Raw genomic sequence first — 26238 nt, 5'->3', positions numbered from 1 at the left:
TCAGGTTATCCTACAGAGCAGCTGAAGCATCTGACTGTCTGGAGTCTACCTAATTCTAATTCCTACACATTTCTCTTGCAGAGAGTCTGCACTTACCTATTCAGAACTGTATGGTTGTATTTGTTCTTGACATATGCTGGTGCAACCTGCAATGATTTTAATAGTACTTACAACTACATATGTGAGGGGAGAAATGATTTTTGCTTTAACAAACATAAAACTGCCTTAAAATACTGGGGGCATGGGTTCTGCTTTGCAAAAGCGGAATCTGAAAATCACAGTCATTTTCCCAAGATGTTCTATAGGATTATTTTTTACTGATGATGATATTCAAAATTATCTGGCCTGTTATAATGGAACTGAGAAGACAGCTCAAATGCCTGCATAGTTTTCTGAATGAGGGCTTTGAGCACAGACATGCTATTTCTGTTGGGATTATTTGTGCGCTCTTTCTTCTACAATATAACAGGAGAAATGAGAAAATTCGCCATAGAATGCATTTATCCCTTGTTGGTTAAGACATTTCCGAGCTGTACATTATCTTTATTAAACTATAAAACAAAGCTTGATGTTCTGCTAATGCTTATTGGATGATATTAAATGAACTAAATTAAGAAATGGAGCCACATTTTTAGTGAAATAGGACATAAACCACTTTAAGCATCTGGAGGGCAAGTGGCTGGATAGAAACTTCCTTCTCAATCTCTCATCCCAGTATCTGTCCACACAGGATCCACGAATACCACAGTAGGAGCACACAGGCTGGGTCTGGCATTTATACACCATACTACAAATAGGATGATTGACACAATTCTATGATGTAGAAGGGGCTGAGCAAGGTCAAGCTCTAGAGCGGGGTGACTCCAGCAGCAAGCAGGAATGCACATCCCATCTTCCAGCAAAGGCAGATTTGTTATTATTGATGATCATTACAGACTCTTAATATAAAGGGCTGGCAGCAGGCTGTGTGCTGCCACTCTGATGTTCCTGGCTCTAGCTATTCAATTATCATTATTCAGGGAGGTCAAGTGTAAGCTATTTAAATTGGACAGGAATTATGGAAATCTTTCTGTGCTGAGTGCTCTGGTACAGAGGCCCTTGTGCTGGGTGTCACTGGCATGCCTGGGACTGGCAAAGGGAAGAGCCAGACAAGAATGGGCTGTTCAGCAGAGCATTAGGCAAGCTTCAGCATCAACCCTGAAACCATGAAAGGCAACACCACTGTCAGACTGTAATTTTCATGATCCTACCTTTCTTCCATACCTCCCTGTATGCTAAGCTGTCCATGGGATTTCCAAGACCTCCCATGAGAAACACTGATAGGGCAGGTGGAGGAGGAGTTTGTTGAAGTGGTTCTTAAAAACAGTGATAAGCACGTGGCAATGTCTGGCTAATGAAGGATGTGAGTGGATCTTTTTATCTCTCTGAAAGATTTTTTTCCAACTTCTTTCCATGCTTTTCAAGATCCTGTTAATGAACCACCCGGTGATTCAGTCTCTTTCCAATCTGTCTCAAAATCTGTGGTTCATATCCTAACTACCCTTAGAGATCCTTTCTCTGTTATCAAATCCATTGGCTGTTTGCTCACAGTTTGCATCAGAATTCAGACCACAGAAACAGAACTAAAGGAGACACATCAAAAACTTACTTTTTCTCACATCTGTGGCTGTAGAAGCAATGACATCTGCAAAAGTCCTCAGGGCACTCTGAACCTACAAATCAAGGGGATAGTCAAAGGCCTGTTTCATGCAGACAACAATAGGTAATTACTAAAGGAAATCACCCAGAGTAACCAGTGTATGGGCCAGCCATGCTTCTTACCACTTATAGGTGGGTAAATGTTAAGGTAGACCTTGTCTGTGTTGTGCTGTGTGTAACCACAGGACCATTTCCTAGAGGGCTTCTGTCACTTGTAAGAAAAATGCTTGTACCAAGAGATTATTACAATTACTGCACATTTCATCTCTTCTGAGCTGCAGTATCAATTTGTATGAGCCACAGGAATAGGAAGAAAATTTAATGGAGGCCACAGGAGAGCAAGAGTGGCTGCCCTGGACCTTTTTAAGGGGATTCTGAGGGATAACCAGAAGGACATCCAGTGATGAGGTATGTATCCCCAGCCTCAGGACTGCCTAAGTACCTTAGGGGGTATTTAGCTTCCCAGGAACTGTGTGGAGAACGCACTGCAATTCTCCCACGTGTTCATAGGGAATCAGGGCTCGGTGGGGCTAAGAGGTAGACAACAACCTGCATCCTGACCTTAAGGGATGGCAGAGCCATTGCCTATCCTTATGCTCCATGCTGCCATGCCAGGGCAGATGCCACTATCACAGTCTTCCTTTTCCTCCTGGAACAATCATAGCACTATGTTAACAAGAATCTTTCCTAGTTACCAGTGCAATTGGTATTCTGCCACTGACGTCCACTGTCCACTCTTCGAACTGAATTGCCAGTGCCTCCTTTCTCATCAGTTTCACCTGAGACTTCATATTTTCTAATTCCTCCCTCTCCTTACGTTTGACCTTTGCCTCAGCCTTCATCCTGGCCAGCCTGTAGGACACGGGAATATGGTTTAGAAAGATACCATCATAATCATATTTAAGCTAGATTAAGCCTACCCTGAAGAACAAAAGGAAAGGAAATAACTTCTGACTGAAATACTTGTCCTTCTAATACAAGCAGGTTTTTTGTCCAAAGACATATTTGACGTTTGAGGCACAAAATTACTAGTGTAACTACTGGACTAGATAATAGTAACCTGTGTTTTCAGAGGGAATCTCCAAGGAGGTGAGAGTATTTATATTGACAAGTATCATCTCCTGAAATCAAGTGTACTATGAATCTGAAGAAATAACCTGCGTCAGATGTGTGTGTGGAGAGAGCTTCTTGTAGAGCATATGGTAGACATTTAAAGGAAAATCATCTGTACAGCAACCCTAGTTTGTGTAGTTTCAACAGCAATAATTTTTACCTTCACACTTATAATGGCATTAATCATTTATTGTGTAGATGTCCTTCACCTTCTAATTTTAGCAGGAAGAGAGGTGCCTAATCTTGCTACGCTTGATTTACCAACAGAATTGCATCAGTCTGCATTTGTCTCAAAGCCTAAGCACAATTTCACATAAGCACTTCACTGGCAAAGAACAATGTTCAATGAAATTTCTTAAGCAGTCTCCCACAATAAAGTCCTTTCTGCCTTAGGACAGGGATAATACCCCAACCTCTCTGTCATTTTGAACATACTGTTTGCAAGCTTGGACTAAAAATGCCTCCCTTTCTTCTTCCTTCCCTTTTCTTTGCTTCTCTCATCACCTAGCCATGTTTTTCCCAATCCTCCATTTTGCACAACAGAAGAACTGAATCAATTGATCCTGTAGAACTGATCTGCTTTGGTTTTGACTGTGTTCATTTATGAAATGAAAAAAAAAAAAAGCCTTCAGGAAGGTCAATATGCTTAAAGCCAAAGGATTAGTTCATATGGAGAGAAGAGTTCCAGGTCATGGAGACTGCTGGAACCTCTCTGCATTCAGCAGCTGCACTGCTCACCTCTGTGGCACTTACACCCTCTGTAATACTCAGATAAGGGGAGTTGCTCCTCTATTGTACCTGAGAACACACGAGCACAGAAACTATATTTTAACTAATGATTTCTGCTCCCTTCTTCCCCTGTGTTTCACATACTGTGAAGATGGGCTGATCCTGTCTGATCTCTTCTGTTGCTACAGGTCATCCTAGAAATGATAAACCACTGCTATATTTAGAAAGGCCTGTTTGACTTTTTACAGCAGCACACTCGGATCACAGTTTTATCACTTCGTACTTGTTCTTTGTTGCTACTTATCACAGAGATTTCTTAATGAATAACTGGGTTCCTTCACCAGTTGTGGGCATTGCACAAGTCCTGATTGAGGCAATGCAGCCTCTGGCACTTTGATAGCAGGGGAAGGGGAAAACAATTTCCTATCTCCTGACTCCTTCATGGACACAGCAAAGAGGAGGTATGTAGCAGGTACCACACTAACCACACTAACACATTTTTCTCCAATGTATGCTACAAACAGAAAGAGAAAACCAGACCATTTCTGGACCATTGCAGCTCCTCCTCAGGAGTGGTCTGCAAACTGAAGGCAGAGCTAAGGCTGTGCTGGGAGTTGCCACCGTGCTTTGGTGATTAATTTGGGCAGTACCCAGCGCACCTTTCCTTGTGTGCTGCACCCGCACTGGGCTGCAGTTTTGCCTTTACTTCTAGGGTCCTAAAACACCAAATTGCTGCCTTCTCTGCCTGGTGTCCCTGGTATGGGACAAGATGTTCCCCCCCTAGACAATCACAGCAGATCAATGCTGGGCACCCATTTCAATGTGAGCTCATTCCAGGATTAGACATTTCCAGAAGGATGAGATGGCAGCGAGGGTGACTTCTCCCTGCAGAATGAAACATGTTTCTTCAGGAAGACAGCCGCCTAACTCCCACACAGGGATGGTGACTCAGACTGAAGGACTACCATCCCTGGACAAATAAAGTCTCTAATTCAGGTACCAGTCCATTTGGATATGGAATTTCTCCCATCTGCTCTCCTGTCTGGTGGCAGTTAAGGAGAGAGTGGAGGAAGCCTGAGAGAACTCACTGAAATTTAGACAGAAACCTGTGGTGAGATCCTGCCTTTCCTGAAGGTCATGTCAAGGCTCCCAGGAGCTGCATTGGGACCAGAATTTTACCCTTCATCTTCCTGCTGCTTATGTGAGCGATTCTGAGCACAGACCAGCATCTCCTGTCAGTAAAATCCTCTGTGCTGATGGGGTTTAAGAATCTGATGCAAATCCCACAATACAGCCATCACAAATATGTAAATCCTGAGCTGCTGTGAATGCAAATCCCATGACACTACTACCAGCTGATACGCAAAACCTGCTATGGCTACATAACCCCCTGTGGCAGCGCTGTCTATGGAGAGATTTATTTCTACAAGTCTTGATAGTCACTTCCTTTGCATCAGCTTTGATAGCTACAAATTGAGAACCTGTCTCCAAGTGTAAACATGGATTTAACAGCCAAGACCAAGACAACATGTCACCAGTAGCCAACACTTTGCATTCTACAGGAAAACCTGAGCATTCCAGAAATATGCTCTGATTCACAATGAAAGCCAAGAATATTTTAGCAGTAAAAAACCCAAACCAAACCACAAAACTAAGAACACTCCCAAAACCAAACCAAAAAGCAACCCAAAATGTCAGGAAATGTTCTGTATTTTAATTCAACTTCTTTTGCAAAATGAAAGTGAGACATGGTTCTGAGGTTCCGGCATCCAGAAAAGGTGTTGGCAAGGCTGGCATCATCAAAATCCCCCAGAACAGTGTGTGGTTGAGTAAAGCTCACTGAAAAAGCAGGTATTTCCCCAGATCATTTGTTTCAGTGGACCAGCATTTAAAAATAGAAAATATAACTGAAAATCTTTTCCCAGCTTTGGTTGTTCTCCTCTATGTCTGCTTAAGAAGAAAAAAACAAAAAGCTGAGCTCTTACATGCTGACCACAATCAGTCATTCACAATTATTTCTACCCATGGGGGAAAAGGAGGGGACTGTATACAATTCACTCATGACACTGCTTTGGCTGTATCCACACAAGGCATGTTCCTATGAACTGTAACAGTATGTGGACTAGAAATGCTGAGAGACAGAAGCTCAGAGCAGTAGAGAGAGATTTAATATGGTCTTTTATTCATTTTCATACTGAAACTTCAGTTATCTTCATTTAGAGTTTATGTATAAGACACGTCAACATTTGACTTCCCTAATTCCTGACACTGAAAGCTTGAAACCAATTTTCAAGCTCTATGTACTATTTATGCAAATAGGAGACAGCCGTTCAAATAGAAGTCAGTATTCTACAAACCCAAATACAGAATAAAATGATCTGGTAGCGCATGAGTAATTTTGCCATCATTCACCATCACCTCTGGATCATCTGCAAACACAAATGTTCAATTCTGCATTTGTCTCAATAAAGCAATGACAATGTAACCATTATTCTTCAGCTAATGCACTCCTATTCTAACCATAGCATACTATAAGATGCCATGGAACCCCCTTCCAATATTAATTACATATCTGAGTAAAGCAGCAGATTAAATACACCCCAGGAATAAGCAACATAATAAAATACAAAAAAGAATCTGGAAGGAAAGCCTAAGTAAAAATCCCAGGAGAAGGAGCTTCTACAATGTACCAGGACAATATTGTTGTTGGTTTGGTGAAATCATCCTGAAGGAGGAAAAAAAGGTTCTCTTTGTATTAAGTTTGGAAGAATATAAAAGAACTGATCTGAAGAGTCCATGGACCTTCGATACTAGCACCTGCTCTAAAGAATTGCTGTCACTAACCTAGACCAGCTTGAAAGCAGTTTGCATTCCACACATATAATTAAGATAGTGTCTAAAGAGGAATTGCATACTTGTGAAGGGCAGAAAATTGCTTTAAACAGGAATAACTGGTGTCTCTTTTTGTGTGAAATGTTCTGGCATTTGTGCTGCTTCTCAGATTTTTGTGAGAGACAACTGCCATTGCTGGCACCGGACTCCACAAAGTTCATTTTGTTCTACAGTATCAGCCAGGCTGCAGCCACACCACTGCAAGACACCAGCTCTGCTTGTGTGACTAGCCACACTTTCAGCTCTCTCACCTCTCCGATGCTGTACCAGCCATCTCAGATTTTAGCTCCTCTGTGACCACCTTCAATCCTCTCAGGTATGGGCCTGGTTTTGCAGGAATGCCATACCGGGGGTTATGTCTCATCAGATATTCACCAAGGAAGATAAAGGGATTGAACTGGGTTGGCTCTTCCGCTGCAAGCACGTTCTTTCTTTCCACTTCCATTAACAGTTTTTCAATTCCTGGGATTAATGTAGGTAGGAGTTTTTCAAGCAGATAGATACGAGTGTCTAGTGACACCTTCTCATTATTGAACCACTCTCTGGACAGCAAGTCACAGGGTTCTCTCTTATTTACCTTTTCTTCTTTTACCTTTTGCTCACGAACCATCTTCACTTTTGTGTCCTGCAGACTCAGACACCTCTGCTGTACCTTTTTATAAAGGCACTCTTTCCACAGAGCATAAATATTAAGACATGGCAGCTCATCATTCCCCTGTTTTCTCTTCATTTCTGCGGCAGTCATATTCTCACCTCCAGGCTTGGGATGTTGCAGACCTGCAGTTTGGGCTGCTGCTGGCTGAACAGCCATCCTTCAATAGCTGTGACACAGAACAGAAGCAGCAGGTTATACAATGCCAAAAGATGCAACAGTGTCCTAAAAGATGACTCTATTGTTAGGAATTGAGTAATATTCTTTTTCTACATTCCTTTTTCATTCTGTTACTGCTGCTTTGTACTCTTAAATAAATACAGCCCCTTCACTTCAAAGATCATTAAATGATTTATAAAGATTAATTATGTATCACAATGGCCCTTGGAGACAGAGAAACCAAATAAGTGTGTTCCTTTCTTGGAGGAGAAGAAACTGAGACACAGAAGTGATTAATTCCAGGTCACTTAAAAACTCAGAAACCCAGTGGTGAACAGTACTCAGAAATCTTGTCCCCCAGTTCCAACTAGTAAATTCCTCTTACCCTTAGTGTCATTATTTCTGTTTAGGTTCCATTCCATGCCTCCAGGAAATCCAATGGGTGTGAGACAAAGGAAGCAAGTAATGGAAGATACCAGATACCTGGGAACAAGATTTCTCCACATCTTCTGTTTCATCTTTTCTGTTGCTGTGAAAAAACAGTGAGGAAGCCTGTCCCACAGATTACTTCATTTCAACTTTGACAACTATTTTTCCCTCTGGACATTTTGTTCAGGTAATGAGGACACAGGTGTATGGGTCAGAAGAGCTCCCACAGAAAGGGAAACTCTATATCATCAACTCTGTAATTAAGCTGTTCACAAGCACTTAATCTTGTAGATTATTCTGTAAGAGACAGACCTACACAAAGTTGCAGATATCTCCTTTACAGTGTCCCAAACTCCACTGTTTTCTTCTCAAAATGTTCATTCTGTGAAATATCAGGAAGAAACCGTGTTGCTCACAAGGCACAATCTGAAAACTATTGGTGGGTCTCCACACATCACTGTCTGCATCTGTAATGGGATTTATGAATACGGAATGGAGCAGAATGTTGCCCAACTACTTGAGCACGCAAAAACACCAGCATGCTGCAAAAACCCCAGGTCAGTGTTAAACAACAGCAAGGCAAGGGTGATACTAACAGAGAGAGCCTAATGCCTTTCCAAATTAAAGATGAAATTCCACTCTGAACTTTTCAAGCTCTTATTTAAAAGGGCTTTTCACCAAGGCCTTTCAGTATCCGTAGCAGTACTGTTGCTTTTGATACGTTTTGCTCTTCATGTTTAAGCATTTGTAGCTGTTCTGAAGAGAGTTCAGCCTTCCAGGAAATGCATACATGTGATCTACAACCCTCTTGACGCACGAATGTAATTACTAATATGTTCACCTTCTAGCTCATAACCACTGTTTGAGTCCAAATGCTGCTTGAACAGGTAGGATGCTTCACAGCACTAAATTTCTGTGTCTGCTTTCTTGATGCACTTATTGGCGTCTGCTGGTAATTTGTTTTCAAAGATGATTACCTGTTAGGGAGGGAGATGGATTTATGGATCAAGCTGCCTGCCTGACCCACACAGAGGGTTTTAAGATGAGAGCTGGTCTTGCCACCAGAGGACATGAGCTGTAAAGGAGTCCAGATTTACAATGGTAGAAAAGGAAACCAGTCAACCCAGGCAAATAGTTCCTTGCTTAGGTGAGTTTCCCTCAATCAGTTGTAAAATCAGACTCTTTCTGGTTTAAAGCAGGGTGTTAACCAAATGTCCTGGTCATATTCCAAATCAACTGGTTTTGTTGTGCCAAAATAAACCTTCTAGCAGTTTCAAATACTTACGTTATTTTTCAACATCCTTTATGAAACCGCTCTGCAGTCTCTGTGCAGTGTTGAAGTGACAACTGCACTCTGCTTTATGAGGTGCCCAATTCCAAAGAATGATGAATAGATTTTCTACATTTGTTAGGATGATTTTGAGGATTACCAAATATTTATAAAGTATCTCTATGTCTCTGAACAAAATAAAACAAAAAACAACTCAGGGTGACTGTTCTATCTCAATTCCATGGCATTCACCTTATGCCAAGAATGGAAGCAGAGCACAGAGAACTATGCCCACGCCTTTAATGCAGGACAGATAACGAAGGTATGGAAGAACATACAAACAGCACATACCTGTTAACAACAAAGGAGTGCTAGCATCAGGCCCTGAAACTTGGAATTTGTTGAGGATTACAGGAACACACCTCCAGTTTGTGTAAAACACCAGCTCATAAACTTCAGTGCTGATTAACATTAGTTGAGAATTTGGCTTGTGACATGCCCAAGTAGAGGCCTGATTGTTCAAGTAACAATAAGGATGGTGCACAGATGCAAGCTATAGAAACACCTAGGAAATTTGAAATGTGATATAAAGTTTCCTGTAAGCCTTTGCTCAAGCTGAAGGCAAGATAAGCTTTTCATTATTTAGTAGGATGCCACTTCCCTGGCTCCTTTTCTGTGAGAGAAATATTCTTGCTGGAATCCCTGCAGGTAGAAAAAGATTATCTCTCCCTTTTCTGTACAAACCCCAAATCTGCTCATAAATAAGGTTCTTACGGTTTCATTGTTATTCTGTTAGGGGATTTTGTTGGGTGGGATAGGGCCAGGAAAGACTAAAGTTTGTCTAGGTAAATATTTTAGAGATGTTTGAGTTACAAAAGTACTTTCAAAACCAGAGTATAATCTCTTTGATGCTCTATCGCTCAGAAATAGTTTTACCTTTCCTTAATGTGCTTCACAGAGCATGTTTATCTCACCAAGCACAAAGAGCCCAATACCCTTTTATACATGATTTCCTTTTCAATACAATTACAATATAAAAAGACGTTCTCTTTTGCTTCATGAAGCTTTGAAGAACTGTTTTTCTTACCTTTGGAGCAGGTATCAAACTAAATCTTATTCTTCCTGCTTTCAAAGTGGCTTTGCAAATGAACTGGAATTTAATATATGCCCATCTGTTCACAACCTTAAAAATCTTGAAGTGAATTAGGGATTTCTCAGACCTGCTGTGGAGCCGGGCTGTGAGTTTTACTCCTCTGTGTTTGCAGTTGCTAAGCAATAATCCCAAAGGTTGCTATGTGTCTTCCACGACTCAGAATTGCTGTAGGTTGTCTTTGGGCTTTGGCAGCCCAACAGACTCTTCTGTACTGAACTTAGATCATTGCATCACATGACTGAAAATAAAACCAGAAAAGACTATGAATAGCAACAGACAACACTAGGGCACAGATAGAGAATCCACAGGTGCCCAGTGACAGGAGGTTTACCTTCAGCTTCAAGGTTCACAAAGTCCAGAACAAGCAAGTCCATTCCAAGCTGAATTGAGGACTGCATTAACCAGATGTGAAACTCTGAGAGATAAAAAGAAATTCATTACAAACTCAATTTAATCATTTTCAGGCTCTTTATTGGAAAGAACTGTGTCACTTTGAAGCAGCCCTGAGGAAAGGCATGCACAGCACCAATAAGGGTGCCATTTTGTTAGACTGCTTTTAAACCTGAATCTACAGGAATTTGATGAATCATCTTCCATAATTTCTCCTATATTCTTGAAGAATAACATACAATGTGGGGAAAGGAGAAGGGAAAAGACAAAAACATCTACAACAGCCATTCTGCACTCTTTTATGCTACTGTGAATCAGGCACCTGCTTAGTGATTTCCTTTGTGTTATACTCAGAACTTCCAACTGAGAAATTTATGGAACAATCTGCCAGGAAACAAGGTTTATCTAATGCTGTTTCTTTCTTTCTATTTTGCACTGGGAGAGGCATAATCTTTGGGTTGTCTACCTGCAGGAAAACTGAACTGTGACTTTAGCTACGGCATCTGTCAATGGAACAGCTTCGCCCTCTAGCAGAGTATTATTCTCCATTTTATGGGACAGCTGAACTTGTTAGAAACCATGAAATAGAGGAGGTTTAATAAAAATAACAGAATTTTCCCAAAATCTAATAGAGTTCCTGTCAGTTACATTTGTTCTCTAGCTTAGGAACTCTGGATTTTTAATTGCAGACTGTTTCATTCTCTGTCATCTTTGTCAAGTCACTTGTTATTTATTACAGCACCCACAACACCACAGTAAATAATAAGTAATTTGTAAAACTGGAATTGGAATTAGCTAAATATGACATGCACCGGAGTCCCTAGATAAACCCAGTTCAATATTTATTCTGCTCTGAAAAAGGTTTAGTTTTGTTCCTAAGCCTTGCCATAGAAGTTAGAAAGTGTTCATGCTGTGTGCAGGGTTATTACAAGGAGGAAAGTTGCTCAGAAATCACAATAACAATTGTACTTTGATGGACAGTCAAAACCCTCAATTTTTGTATCAATTTTAGACTGTCTTTTCTGGAAAGTAGGACACTCCTGGTGTTCCTACCCAGCAACATTTATTTCCCTCTATGGTCTCCTGTACATATTTCAGAAACAATTTGTATGGTTGTAGCTTCTATAGATACTTTTGGCCATCTGTGCTACATGTCTCTGAAAACTTTTCCTTCTGGACACTCTCAAATACCACTGGAATGCCAAGCTTACCAGTGCATTCACATGCCATAGACACTACAATACTGACTTGAGTTTACAATTCAGTATTTGCTTGCAGAGAGGAAACAGCACAAAAGAAAAAAAACACAAAACACATATAAGTCAACTTTCATGTCAAAAATATGCTGTAATAAACTATCACTTCTTTGCTATTTACTTGAAACAACATCTACCAGAAGGAAATAAGCTCATTGCAGTGTACTTCCAAGGACTGCATCAATTATGTCAAGAAAATGAAGCAGAAAATTAGTGCACAGGAATAATTTAAATGAGGCTTTAAGCTGGATTGTGCACTTTTTTCCTCAGAGCAGCTTGCACATGATTAACTCCCGTTATCTCTTCTCCCAGGTGGGTTTGCTTTTCCCCTTTGCACTTCAGCATTCTGTTGGTATTATAATTAATTTACCAAACTTTCTTTTTTTTTCAGTCTGAAACATCTATTTAAAAAATGCTCTCCCTTTTCTTAAAGTGATTTTTTTACCCTCCAAACAAACATAACTTGGAAGGAGGAATCACAATGGCTCTATTTTTATTTCCCTGGAAGTGCAATCCCATGGGCTAAGCAAACCTTCAATCACACCCTATTTAACTGGGCTGTTATCCCCTAAATGTTTTTGCTAAGCAAAGTGTATCCTTTTATTATGCCATCAAATTCTTACACTGTTGACAAAATAATGGGCTGAATATGTCATCACAGATGTTTTGCTGCAATTGCCTCTTCCATCGATTTGGTGGGTTTCTGTGTAAGATACATTTTGGGAGCACACTGTTGCTGTTTGCAGCTGATGCCAAGATTATGCAATAAAAGCCCTGACATGTAGTAATCATAAGTTGTTTTAGCCAGAGAAATGTTTGCAGTGTATTACAGAAAACAGTCAGTTTGGGAAACATGTGCAAAACCAGCTCATGTAAAGCTTTAAATGACACATGGGGCTAAAGCTGCAGGTGCTGACCACAGCGCTTTCAGCACAGGAAGGAATAAGGCCACAGGCTTCAAATCTCTTCTTTGTACCAACCATGACGCTGTGACCACAGGCTGCCCTCTAATTGCTCTTTTCAATCAGAATTCATCTGCCTTTTAGCTTCCAACTCACATTGAAATTCTGCTGCTAAAAAGCATTGCACATGCAGATTATACCTTTCTAATGGCTCAGAGAACAACTGCGATCTGTGATTATTGTAGTTAGCAAGTGAAATGTTGGACCTTTAGTGAGCTATAGATAGCAACTCCATTATTTACTCTCGGTAAATGTTTTTAAAAAGGGTTTGCTGTTCAAATACCTGGAAGAGCTACAGGATATATGAAAATTACACAAAAGTCAATTTCAGAAGCTGGTTTAAATAATCATTTATTGAGAGTAATCCCTGCATGCCTGTTACTCAAAACCCAGAGTGAAATACCAGTCCCAAGGGAGGAAACTGCTGGAAGTCTGGGCACCTGGGGGCTTCCACCTATCCTCCGCATCACTGCAGATGTATTCAGCAGAAGCCACACGCCTTGAAGCAGCCCTGTATTTGCAGGAATCCATTTGCATGAAACAAACTAACAGCCTAGATATTGTACTTTAGAGAAAGATGAATAGCATTGAGAGTCCTGTCATATGCCAGAGAAGAAAAACCCTTCCCATCCTCAAAAGTGACTCCTGCCTTCACTGAAATTATGACATAAACTTTACAGCAGCATAGCTTCATATCTGGCTACCACCTCAAAAGGGTGGCTGGTGACCACAAAGAATCTCTTTCTACTAAGCTTCACCATGCTTTGCATAACCAGTACGTAGCAGACACAAAGTACTTGAGTCCATGCTTCTTACATTCCCAAAACCTCTCCAAGGGACTACTTAAGTGATGCAGGATCATTTTTAACTGAAAGAAAGAAGTGCTTTGCCAGGAGAAAAAGCACTTTTTCAGTTTCACAGAAAATAAGTCAGACAGAAAAGAGGAGTTGGGAGAACAAACACCATATTTGAGTAAAATATAGCAAAAAGCAGCTACAGTGAATATAGCAGAAAACCTAAATATCTTTAAAGTAATTGACAATAAAAAGGTTCCCATGTGCTTCATTGTACTGCTTATCCATAACATTCTTAGCTAACCTTTTACTTCTGTTCAACTGGGCAGAAACTAAATAAAAAGCTGACTAATATGGTCTGGAAAATACACTTTATGCAGTTTAGTTATACCTGGATTAATAGCAAATATTGATAGGAAAGAAGTTCTGTTCTATCTACAGATAGAGCTTTTTTTTCCATAGCCACACCTAACAGCCTTCTGGTCCTGCTGTGTTATTTGAAAGTATGAAAATATCTGGTATGTACAACTCACAAGCACAGAACAGTCCTTCTGCTCCCCAAACTTGCAGCTTGCTTTATGTGAATGCCAGAAAGATGTTTTTATTGGGAATGGCCTTTGCCAATCTGTATCTACTGTTCAGATACACCAAACTCACATGTGCATTGCAGATTTGCCCACAGAAAGGATAAAGCATTTAATAAAAAAAAAAAGGGGGGGGGGGGGGGAGGTCCTGGCAAGAGGCTGCTCAGAAAAAGATATTGTTTTATTGGGAAGTTGTGGAATATTCAGAACGTGAGGGATACTAATTTAAAAGGGGTCTGGAAGGCATTTTCTTGACTTCTGTGCCATAAATCAGAATGTGCTGTAGGCATAAATACTTTCCATAAATACTGTGTTCCAAAATACCAACGTGATGGCTGTAAAAATCAGGACAATGGCTCTCTGTTTACCTACAGGTTTTACTTATTCTCCCCACACTCTTGGATCCTACTGGTGGCTCTTTCGGACTCCTTCATGTTCAAGATCCTGGCTTGCTGTGCAGTTCTGTAAGCTCAATTTTAGACCAGTTTAGGGAGCCTGTCCTTCATCCTCTCTTGACCACCAGGAGGCAAAATGCCTCATTAGCAACCCTGACTTCTTCCTTGCAGTGCAGCCCAGCTACAGGAGCCTCTCTAATTACTTTGACTGCAGGGCTCTGGGGAATCACCTAGAGAGCTACCATGCAGCTTCTCTGGTATTTAAATTTACTTAAAGTCCCCTACAGCCCTGAGGAATAGATGAAAGCTGCTTAAAAGGAATCTGTGGGTCAATACACACTTTTTTGCAACGAAGTTTGTCCTGTTTAATATTTAGAATGGCTCCTGTTTATCATGTGTAGTTTTGTCATTAGATGCCCAAGACAATTCCTGATCCCAATTACCCCCTTGCCAACATTCCCATGAATTCAGCAGCACGAGGCTGAAAGTGCGAAACAAATGAAGCTTAATAGCGTTTGGCCCTTTGCCTCAAAACCCAAGCTGTCAATCAGTATTGCCTTCTGGGGATGGCTGAATGCTTAAAACGTCATTTATACTTATTAGACTTGCTTTTTCATAGAATCACAGGCTTGTTTTGGTTGGAAGAGACCTTAAAGCTCCTCCAGCTCCAACCCCTGCCACGGGCAGGGACACCTTCCACCAGAGCAGCTTGCTCCAAGCCCCTGTGTCCAACCTGGCCTTGAACACTGCCAGGGATGGGGCAGCCACAGCTTCTCTGGGCACCCTGTGCCAGTGCCTCAGCACCCTCACAGGGAAGAGCTTCTGCCTAAGAGCTCAGCTCAGTCTCCCCTCTGGCAGGTTAAAGCCATTCCCCTTGGCCTGTCCCTACAGGCCCTTGCCCAAAGGTTTCTTGGAGCCCCTTTAGGCACTGGAGCTGCTCTAAGGTCTCCCCTTTCAGGAGCCTTCTCTTCTCCAGGCTGAACCAGCCCAGCTCCCTCTCACTCTTTTGGTGTTGGAGGTTGTTCACTGATGTATAAATAGGTGTTATATGCCGTTTCCATTACATTAAGAGTTACTATTGCTCCCTAACCCAAAGAAAAGCTACAGTGCGTGAGCACTGAGGCCAGAATCACCCAGTGCGGTGCCATACACACCCCGAGTGCTCCCTGTAGGATGGGATTCCAAAACACCCTCAGTCCCACACGCCGGAGCACCCTGCCGGGAGGCAAACCAAGCCGGCACACATTCCCAAACCCCTTTCTCAGGCCGAGAGAGGCGGGACACGGAATGAGGTGATCCCAGACCAGTGCCAGCCGGTTTCCTCCCCTCAGCGCGGAGCCTGCCGGCGCGCCAAGGGTTAACCTGCAGGGGGCGGGACGGCGCTGACAGGTGGCGCATGCGCCCTGGCGCCTCATTGTGCCCGGCCGGCCCAGCCCCGGCGCGCCTCAGTCGGCGAGAGGCCGTTGGCGCGCGCGGAGCTGCTGCCCCCTGCGGCCGGTGCCGCGCCACCTCCGCTTACCCCCTCCCCACCCCTTTCCCCTCTTCTCCCCGCCCTCCCACCATGGAGTAAAGCTTCCCCCGCCGGCCGGACGCGGGGCCCCGCCGCGCCTCGATGGCTCTGGTCACGGTGCAGCGCTCGCCTACCCCCAGCGCCACCTCCAGCCCTTGCGCCTCGGTGAGTCCAGCCGCCCGCCCGGCGCTGAGGGGAGCGCGGCGGTTGGTGGCCGTTAGGGTCCGGAGCGCGGCGGTGCGCATGCGCGGGGCAGACCTCTCTCCTTCTCTCACCTCAGCCTTTTCTCCCCCCCCCCATCCTCTTCCCGCCGGGTCCTGACAGCTCCGTGTGGGCGGCGGCGGCCGCTGCCCTCGGCCGCTCGGAACGGAGCCCCCGAGGTGCTGTGGCCTGGTGACAAGCGAGGGGAGAGGCGGAGGGGCTGCGGTGCCCCTCAGCAGGCCCGGGCTGAGGGCCCCCACAGCGGTGCGGAGGGAGCCCTTCAGCCCGGGCCTGCTGAGGGGCACCGCGGTCAGGGTGGTTCCCTCAGGGTCCTGGTCAGAGCCCTCCCCACGCCTCTGTGTAAAGGTGCTGCTGCCCCATCTGCAGCGCGGAGCTGTCTAAATAAAGCGCCCGGTTTAATTTTGTTGTTGTATGCGGTGGGGGAGAGGCGGGAAGCGTGCGTTGGAAGCGAACTGACATTGTTCAGCTACGGCTGTTTTAAGATGATTTAATCTGACAGCACCCTCTGGGTATCTCCAGTACGCGGCCCTTCCTTTGCAAAGAGCTAAGGTTATTTCTTTCTTTTACCCCCTGTTTCTTGGATGTTATGTATAATCTTGCAGAGGCTGTGTCAAGCCCAAGACGGCTCGGGAAAGGCCAGATTTCAGATCTCTGGGTGAGATGTGCAGATGTTCCCTGGATCAGGAAGTGAGGCAGGAGGCTGGGAAAGGCTGCTTGCTTTCCATGCTCTTTAAACTTGGGACGGGTTGTTGTTTTAGTACTTCTGTATTGTAAAATCTTGCATGTTAACCCCTTATACTTTAACCTACTGTTTGTGTGGCTTGTTTCTAATAGAACTAAGGATGCGAATAAATATTGTGAGCTTCATTTCATCTCTTGTGCACCTAATTTTTTCCTTAAGAAGCCTCATGCATTGTCGCACTGGTGTTATGTCTGGTTTGCAAACGCTTTTTGGGGAGTAAAGAGTTGAAATCCCTGTTGCTTGCTGGGGGGAGATGAAGAAGCCAACTATGAAAATATTTCTTGTTGTGTTAGGTAACCTCTTCTGAAACTAGATCAGCTACTTGACAGGTCCTGCCTGCCCCGACAGCATTTTAGCTGTCAGAACACCTTTTTTTTCCTTTCCCATGTCTCTCCTAAGGTATGTTTGTTTAGCAACGCAGACTAACTTCACTTACATTTCTCTGCCATAAATATTAACCTGCTGCATTACTTCAGAGGTTGCTTCCCCCTCTTGACTTCTTCACCCTTTCCACTATTCCCTTTCCCAAACATCTCTTGTATTTATGGCATCTTGAGGGAATAGGTAAGTCTGTCTTGGCACCTTCCTTCTTTCTCCCACTTGAATGCATAACCTCTTCCCTTTGCTGAATATTTGATCTGTATGAACAATTAGTTGTATTCTGCAAGGCTTTCCCATCTGGAACTGCCAGGCTGTTTCCCAAGCAATTGCATTACACAGGAACTGTACTCGTTTTTGAACACTGCTTAGCTTTTAAATATAAAAACAACCCCTTTCCAGAGCCTCATAAATCCCAAGAATGCAGCTTTTGGTATATTTATCTATATTCTCTTTCTTCAGTCTCATAGTACGGAGGTGTATTCTGTACCAGCTGTCTTTGTAAATTCTTGGTGCCCTAAGTAAAAATAAGCTTGTGACTGTTTTCCTGGCCTGGTTTTAGTTCTCATAATACTTCTACATTCTCTGAGTTTTCTCGCAGACTAAAGTAGTAATGATACTCATCATATTCTGCCCTTAACTGCTATTGTTTGAGTACTTCAGCTTTTCCTGTTATAACTTCCTAACCACATGTTAGGGTTTTAACTGCCCTTTTAGCCTCTTGCAATATTTGGGGTTGGTTGTTTCTCCATCCTCCTGGCAGGATTTTGTTGAGTGTGTTCCTCCTTTCACAAAGTCCTTATTCAAAACTTTTGATATCATTTCAGATGGTTAGCCTTCCTAATCTGTGACGGGCTTGTGAACAGGGCAGTCGCTGGTCTAGGCCTTGCTCCTGTGAGCCTGCCACACTTGCCATTCTTTCAGATCAGTGTTGTCTTCAGCAGGAGGACTTGATGTTTTCCACCAGTCTGTTGTAAACTGATGGTAACTTCCTTCTGTATGGACTAATAACTCTATCTCCAAGTTACTTCTGTAAAAGAAAGCTCATCTTGCTAAATATTTGTTATGGTATAAGGGTCTAACTTGCTGCATGAGATCCTGCTGTTTCTGAGCAAAGATTATCTGGGAACTGCTGGAATTTTGCTCTTCCAGCTTATGGACAAGGAAGAAGCACGTTGGTGTGCAAGCATATGGCTGTGTCTAATTCTGTTTCCAGGTCACTAAGAATTTTGAGGACAGAGAAGGATTCTCTTAAATTGATGCCTTTTTGCTTTAGAGATAAACTTACCAGACAAGGAGAAAGGGTGAAATTGATGTCCTCAAACTGAATTTTTTCATTAAGTGAACAGTTGTAATTGGCTCTTATGGATTCAGGGGAATTGCTGATCTGAATCACTCAGAAATCGGATGGCTTTTATTTATAGGTTTTGATCTTGTTCTTGCCACAGAGTATCTCATGAGCATTTATTTCGGGGCAGTTCGTGCAAAGGGTTGATTATACATTTCCAGCCCTCTGGTCACTTGATAACTTGTTAAATTCCTTTAATTGTCTGTCCAGACTTCTATCTGTTGTGGCCTTTGGTTGTGCAGTCACTTTTGAGCAGTAAGACTGCAGTCTTCACTTCTGAACAGAACAGTTGTCTTCTGATGTGCCATGTTAGCAGGAAATGGTAGGAGGCAGGACTGTGCTACAGTGAAATGGAAAGATGGCGTGAGCCAGAGGGGGCTGCTTGGTGCTGATCAAAACCTTTGTTTATCTTCTAACACAAAATAAGATCTCCTTTTTTATTTCCCCTCATGTGTGTGTTTGAGGGAGTTGAAGAGGGGCAGGTGTTCTCCATATTTCTCAAAAAAAGGTTGTTTTGGGAGGAGGAAGACTTGAGTCAAAGTGAAGGAAGGGCCCTGGAAGTACAAATCTGCATTATAGCAGGTGGGCACCATAGTCCCATGTTGAACAAAAGCAGTGAAATACCCACCATGTTCACAAGTGCCACTTGAATGTGCCGACAGTGCTCAGCTAGGTCAGTTTGAAAAATCTAACCTGTTGCTTTTTGTCTCTGTACCCCAGATTCTTTGACTCTACTCCCCAATATCTGCCATGTTTCCTGTGTTGCATGACAGTATCTTAACAGCTGGTCAAGGGATTTCCCATCCTTCCCTTCTAGCATCTTTATTTCAGTGGAACAAAAATGAAAGCGTATTTTCTTTGGGTTCTTTCTTGCCAACTGTAATCTCTGTCCTGCAAAGTGAAGAAGCTGGGCAGGCAACCTGGCCCTGAGTGCTCTTGCAGTGCACTTGTCTTCCCTACCCTCTCGGAGACAAAATCCTTTCATTGGAAGGGAGTGACTGACCCAGAAAGAAAGGATATGCTGCAGGTATTGTTCTACAGTGCGCAGTTTAAAAAAAGAAAGTTTAAAGCAAATGAAAACCTAAGCCATTTGACTTCCCCCCTTAATCCCAGGGGACCAGCTTGAGCAGGAATCAGAGTCGTACAAATGTGTTTAAGGAGTCCCTGTCATGTTTTGCTTGAGAGCTCTTTGCTGGTGGAATGTACAGAAAATATTTTCCCACTTATTTATGGGGAAGCTAAATATAACTTCTCTACCCCTGGCCCTGCAATTGCTGTTAAACAGTTTGGCATTTGTGAGTTCACTTAGTCATTGATAAGTCCAGTCTATTTTGAGTAGAACCTGCTTTTATGTTTGTTTCTTTGGGGTTTTCATTAGTTAAGATCTTGACTGCTGCTGCTTGTATAGGGTTGTGGAGAGTTGATTTTTGGAGGGGTCTACAATGTAGCTAGGAGAACAGAAGTATCTTATGAACTACTTAGTAGACATAGAAATGCCTAATATTTAAAGATGCTGTCATCAGATATTTGTTGGTTTTCCTTAGCTGATGTTTTTCAGGTATAGCCATAGCTCATTCCAAAACCTGAAATTTTCAGAGGCAGTGGACCAGAAGAATGGGCTGATTCCTGCTTTAGGCAAACTTCTCATGGTGTCTTACAGATACCTCCATTTCCTGTGTTGCCAGCTGTCACTATTAGGGAGATACACCAAAGCTCTTTTAGTGAGGTGATGTGTAACATCCTCCCTATCTTTCAAACTCCTGTTGAAATCCCTGAGAGAAAAACAAGAGGGCTCTACCTCTTCCTGGGTGTGATGCTGTATTTTTAAAGGATGAAGGTTTCTATCCAGCTCTACAGGACCAGGCTGTCGTGCTGTAGATAATTTGTGTATGGGTAAATGCATTCATATGTAGTGAGACTCTCCTCCTAAAGCAGCTTGATGGCTAAGCTGAAGCTGCTTGGTGACAAAAGATCAGTCCTCCTCTTGAGGATTTGTTGTCTATTGTATACACACATACCAGGCTCTTACAGGGATCTGCATGAGATGCTGTGTCCTCTTGTAGGCTGCAAACAGTGTTTGGAGCCAAGAAAGAAGAAGGCAGTTGAATTGGAACCTCACTGAGAATCATAGAGAAATAAAATATGCAGAGTAAAAGAGTCTCTATTTTCTGAGCATTCATACCTTACAGCCACACTGATGATGACCAGTTTGGTTTGGTGGAGTGGTTGAGGTTTTGCTAGCATTTTTGTTTAATCTGGTTTGTGAGGAGTGTAAATTTGAACCTGGCTACGACTTACTTCGACTGTCAGGTCTAATATGCTTCACTATTTGTTACTATGCTTATTGACCTAAAGGATGTACTGAACATAAAATACCTCTTTCATATTGTGCTTTACATTAGATCACTCAGTCTAAGGCTTCTTTGCGAAGTTAGCAGCTACTTCTCCCATACCCTTCCCCTTCTATTTGTTTTGTTTCCTAGGGCATTGCTTTACAGGTTGTCAGGTTTGGAGTATGTGTGTCTTGAGCAGTGAAGACCAGCCCAAGGAAGCTATGGTAGCTGGCCTAGAAGCTGCAGCCTGCTTTTCTTGGGGAAGGTGAGGCTTCTTGTTGTACTTGGTCAGCGTTGACCTAAAATGGCCATTTTTAGGTTGAGGGAAATTTCATCTTTGTTTTTATTTCACTTATTTTCTTATTCCACTGAATATGATGCCATTTGTGGCATTTTGAATCAAACAACTGTACAGCTCAGTTGCAACTTTCAAAATATAAATCAGAGTGAAATACACACTGAAGTTGTCACCTCTTGAGTTCCAGCAGTACATAAATTCTTGTGTTTTGAAAAGGAGCTTGTAATTTGAAAATGCAAATAGCCTGTGATGCTCTAATGAGTCATTATTTGGCCAATACTGATTCTTGCCATTTAAGTAATGCAAGAAGGATGAAAAGGGCAGGGTACTGTAATATCTACAGTTATTCTGAGAGTCAATGACACGTTTACTAAAGTGGAGAATGCTATTTTGAGCAGAGACTGCCATTCAAAAAGCAATCTGCTGGAAGTATTTTAGTGTAAGAGGGCTGCCTTCATGCAGGGGTAATGCCTGAGGATTTCCATTTACTGGAAAAGAATCCTGAGAGATCTGTAGTTGCAACTGTTCTGTCTTGGGAAACATAAAAAAAGCCACAATAGCCTTTGGGCAGCTAAGCTCAGTGTAGCTGCTCCCTGAGCACAGCCTGGAGCTGAAGGTTTCATTCTTCACTCACAACAACCCACATCCTTGCAGTACCACCGTGCAACTTCACCCTACTGAACCGAGGAGGCTGTCTTCTTGTCTCTGGGAACATCTGCACTCTGGAAGCTCTTGCTGTTCTTGCAAGAATGTGCTGGATGGGAAGGCTTCAGAAGCGCTTGAAGTTGTTTAGTTCAGCCTGTGAGTTTAAGAGGAGTCTCCTCTCTGTGCCACTGATTTGCCTGAACATCCTTTTAATTTATTAGGTAGTGACAGTGAAGCTCATATCCTTTATATAAAAGGAAAATCTTAAAGCAGAAGAAGAAAGAGGTGGTACCTACTAGAAGTAGTCAGTGATTTAACTAAGGCAGACAAGAGTTTCTTACCTTTTGGCTGGAAGCTGTTTAAAGGAATTAAAAAATGAAGACTAAAAGCCACTTTTGCATTTTTGAGTTGGGCTGTGTGAGTTGTCTCACTCACTCAACCATCTGCAAAATGTTTTATTACAGTAATAGAATATCACAGTGTTTGTGTGTTGTAGTTAGTGTTTGGGCAGGCTTCTGGAGATGCGGTTTGGAATATGTGAATAGCTTTTTCTTATCCCTGCATAGAATTGCTCTGAATATGCATCTTATCAGTGTTGCTCACTGCAGGCTGATCGCCTCTCAGAAGGCAAAAAACGTTGCTGTAAGATGAGTCACACAGTTAAACAGCTTGTTGCTTCCATGGTGAGACGCACCCTTGCTGTGTATGCCAGCAATCAGGAAACTCCTGGCAAATACCCTGTGACATGAACTTCGTATGGCCTTGGCAAGGGAACCACACGTGGCACTCACGAAGTAGGTTGTGTTTGTGGCTGTTCGCTGCTTTTGGATTTGCTAAGTCTTCCCCAAGAGCTCCTCAACTGAGGCTTCATGGAAATAACGAATTTCCTGCATCAGTGTGGGCAGTTTCAAGGTGAAATTAGTGGGGAACTTAAGGCCACAACATAAAGTTCTTGTACTGAAGTGATCAAAGACATTAGAATATTTCAACTGTTCTGTTTTGAAAGAGCTGGTTTAGCACAGATCGTGCTGTGCGTGTACTAAGCCCATACCTCAAGAGGTGCTTGAATGCTTGAGTTTTCCCCTGTTCTGCAAGAGGAACAGCGTAGGAGATCTCTGGGAAGTAAATTCTAGAGATGTCATCTCAGGAATTGTCAGGGTCTGGGATTTGTGATGCCAGGCTCCTTGTTGCACAGCCTTCCCCCTGCCCACACCCCAGTTTGGTGAACCACCAACAATTCTGAGGCAAGATAAAGCAGGATCTGAAAGGCAGAAGACCATGATCTGGCTCCTGTGTTCTGTGGGCCCATTGAGTCACATGTTTCATCTATTTAGTGGGTTTTAGTGCACTTGCTGTAGCAGCTGATAGGTGATGCTCTCTCCTCAGGAGACAATCTGCAGGTTTCTTCTCTTAGTTTGCTTGTAACTGGCTTTGCTGTTGTACAAGTGGGGATATCCCAAAGGGAATTTGGAACAGGTTCCAAATGCAAGAGTTTGTTCTCTCTCTTAGAAGAGATGAGAAGTAATAGGAAGTAGCTGGGGAAGAAGGGCCCCATGAGGGGTTTGTTGAGGGATGCTGCATTCACTTGTTAAGTCTTGAGTCCTCCTTATCCAAAAGGCAGAAGCTACTGAACTCAGCACATCTATCTTCAACTTCTAACTGGATTAAATATCCGGGAAATGGATTTTAATGTGGAAAGCTGGTCCTGTCACCAGGTACTGTCGTCCTATTATTCTCCCTGGCGGCTACTGTGTCCCTTCTGTTTTGGTGTACAGAATTACCACACATAAAATTGCAGCAAGAACTTTTAAGATTTGTTCAGCTGGCTTGGTTTAGCTTCAACAGCTCATGTCTGAGAAATGTGTGTATTGGGATTCTTAAGGAACAGAAATAAAACACTAAGCTTTTCATCTCTGCCTTTTAGTGTGATGATGAGAGGGAGGGATAGGGCCTATGCCTTGCAGGGGTAAAATGCTTTGCTTTCCAAAGGAGAGCTTTGTTGGTAAGTAGAGGTAGTCTGAGTCGCCTGCGTAATGCAGGACCAGCCCTTTGGCTTAATCCATCTGAAGCTGGAGTTTCCCACGAATCTCTGAAGCAACTGAATGTTTAAGAGTCCTGAGTGCCATGTTCCAGACATTTAAAACCAAAAGCCCCTGATCTTCACTTGTGTGCGGAAAAGTGCTGTCCCTCTGTCTGCAGAGTATTTCCACGGCTTTGCTCAGGGAGGAAGGGGCCAGTCCTTAGCAAACTGTAATTAAAAAGCACAACTTCTGTTCACAAACGTCGATGCTCTGAGCAGAGTCAGCAGTTGTCAGTGAAATGGCCTGCTCCTGGTGTGGTAGCAGGTTTCTTTTTGAGTCTGCTATTTCTCTTTTGTAGTCCTGAGTTTTGGAGCATCTTCTGTAGGAAATGAGTGTCCCACTGAAAATTGAGCTCACAAGTAGCTGTGGGGCAAGCAGAAAAGTGACTCAGGAGCTAAACCTCGTTGCAAGAGGAAATGGCAGGTGACAAGATAAAGGTGTTTGTGAAATAAGGATTGATTCTTCTTTATTATTCTTTGTTGCCTTCCTGGGTTTGTTTTCCTTTCCGCTGTCGTCCTTAACAGTTTAAAACAGTTCTAAAGCAAAGAGCTCTGGACACGTTCTTCAGATGATGCTGTAAACGCTGTATTCAAATGCAGCGCTTCCAAATGTGGTATGAAACAGTTAACCAGCTGCCATGTTACATTGTCTTCCTGGGTAAAGTGCGAACCTTGAAGTGACAGCCTTCCCCTCTGCCTTCTGAGATTGCAGAAGGGTTGACAAAGACTTAATTCACTTTCTGAACAAGTGGTTTTTTCTTATGTAGCATTCAGTGAGTTTTGGTGCCACGAGTTTCCTCTGGTTTTGTTTTCAGCTGAGCTGTGCTGTGTGGGGTAGCACACTTGTGACCTCAGAAAGTGAAGTGAAATACAACAGCTTAGGCTTTTTTGTGCTTTGTGGCATTTCCTCCTTCTTGGTAGTACTTTGGTTGTGAAGCAGTTAATAGAATGTCTAAGCCTGAATTTCAACACTTAAAGGAATCTCCAGACAGCAACTACCCCAATAGTGTGGGTCAAGTCTAATATTGCATAAAATTGCATGTGGAAATCAGATACTAATATGATATCTCTTGGGTTTTGTGCCAGCCTGCCACTGCGTCCCTCTGCACTTCACTGGGTGGTGGCTGGGGGTGATGTGCTGGGAGGGAATTGTCCTTCTGTGCAGCTTCTGCTTTGTTCCTGAATGGGAAAGAAAAGATATCATCAGGGCAAACCACTATGAACATGGCATATTTTCAGATGCCTTCCCAAAAGGTAGCATGGGTATAAAAACTTTAAGGCAAGGGAGGCGTTATCAGTTAAACGTTTATAGTACGACTGGAGAGAGTTTGCATAGGCTCAGTGGGTGAAATGAATATTTTTCACATATATATCACAGATCCCTCTTGTCAACTTGTGCTTCATGCTGCAGAGATAACAACTGTGCCACAAGCTTCGGCAACCCACACTTCTGGGTTTTGAAGTGGAATTTTTCTCTTTTACACATATACCAGAAACTGCTGTTGTCTGGAGGAAGCTCTGTTTAACTTAGATCTGTTCGTGTTGACTGTAGATGCCTGAGACAGTTATTTTGGGGCAGTTTCTATCTAGTTTTCTTCTAAGTGAGGAAGTTCAAACTTGACTTTCCCTTGAGGAGAATGGAAAAGTTTTACATCTTGGTGCTATTTGGGGAGAAAATGGTGCTAGACAGATTTTTAAGCTTTGGCTAATTCCAAACTTGAGATCGGGCTCATTTAAAATCAAATCAGAATTAAAAAACCCCAACCCAACAAACCCCAAACCGAACACACATATATCCCTCCTACAGACACCCTCTGAAACACCCCAAACCAAAACTACTTAGCTTGTTGAAAGTTTACCCTTGCAAGTTTGGTTGTAGGACAGACAAGCACAGAGTGCCTTGAGCCAAAGGGAGTACATGCAAAGACAGCTGGAGATGAGGAGCAATCTGTATTTGTCAGAATTTCGTTTGTCTGTTAAGAAGTAGGAGTTATCCTGGACATAAGTCACTGTTTAAACTCAGTTTTGATGGCGAACATTTCTTTGCACATGCTGTAGGAAATACTGAAGAGCCCTGAAGCAGTTGCGAGGTATAGACAGGATATTAGGGAAGAACCTTTCTAGGGGCAGAGGATGGGAAGTGATTTGCAGCTGATTCCTGACAGCGGTCAGTGTTGGTAACACGCAGCGTCACTCTTGGCTGGGT

At 42.9% G+C, this 26238-nt stretch overlaps 2 protein-coding genes across 14 annotated transcripts in view; one reads left to right on the top strand and one right to left on the bottom strand.

Moving 5' to 3' along the window:
- Positions 1-16255, bottom strand: part of EFCAB5 (EF-hand calcium binding domain 5) — a 39605-nt gene extending 23350 nt beyond the window's left edge. The window contains exons 1-6 of one of the 11 annotated variants that reach the window (XM_061470166.1): positions 16121-16171; positions 10427-10510; positions 10163-10333; positions 6684-7253; positions 2394-2550; positions 1649-1712 (exon numbers count right to left, since the gene is read on the bottom strand). In XM_061470166.1, coding sequence (XP_061326150.1) covers positions 1649-1712; positions 2394-2550; positions 6684-7243 — 781 coding nt within the window. In that variant the 5' untranslated portion in view covers positions 7244-7253; positions 10163-10333; positions 10427-10510; positions 16121-16171. The other 10 variants (XM_061470168.1, XM_061470171.1, XM_061470169.1 and 7 more) reach the window with 10 other exon arrangements.
- Positions 16013-26238, top strand: part of SSH2 (slingshot protein phosphatase 2) — an 89344-nt gene continuing 79118 nt past the window's right edge. For all 3 annotated transcript variants that reach the window (XM_061470178.1, XM_061470175.1, XM_061470173.1), the window contains exon 1: positions 16013-16151. In XM_061470178.1, coding sequence (XP_061326162.1) covers positions 16089-16151 — 63 coding nt within the window. In that variant the 5' untranslated portion in view covers positions 16013-16088. The remainder of the gene's footprint in view (positions 16152-26238) is intronic.

The sequence above is a fragment of the Pezoporus flaviventris genome, unplaced genomic scaffold (assembly GCF_033815535.1).
Source record: "Pezoporus flaviventris isolate CSIRO_AGI_PZ_B2104156 unplaced genomic scaffold, CSIRO_AGI_Pfla_v1 ptg000063l, whole genome shotgun sequence".
NCBI classification, from domain to species: Eukaryota; Metazoa; Chordata; class Aves; order Psittaciformes; family Psittacidae; genus Pezoporus; species Pezoporus flaviventris.
Note: the sequence above shows the minus strand (reverse complement) of the source record. Positions and strands in the feature narration are given on the sequence as shown.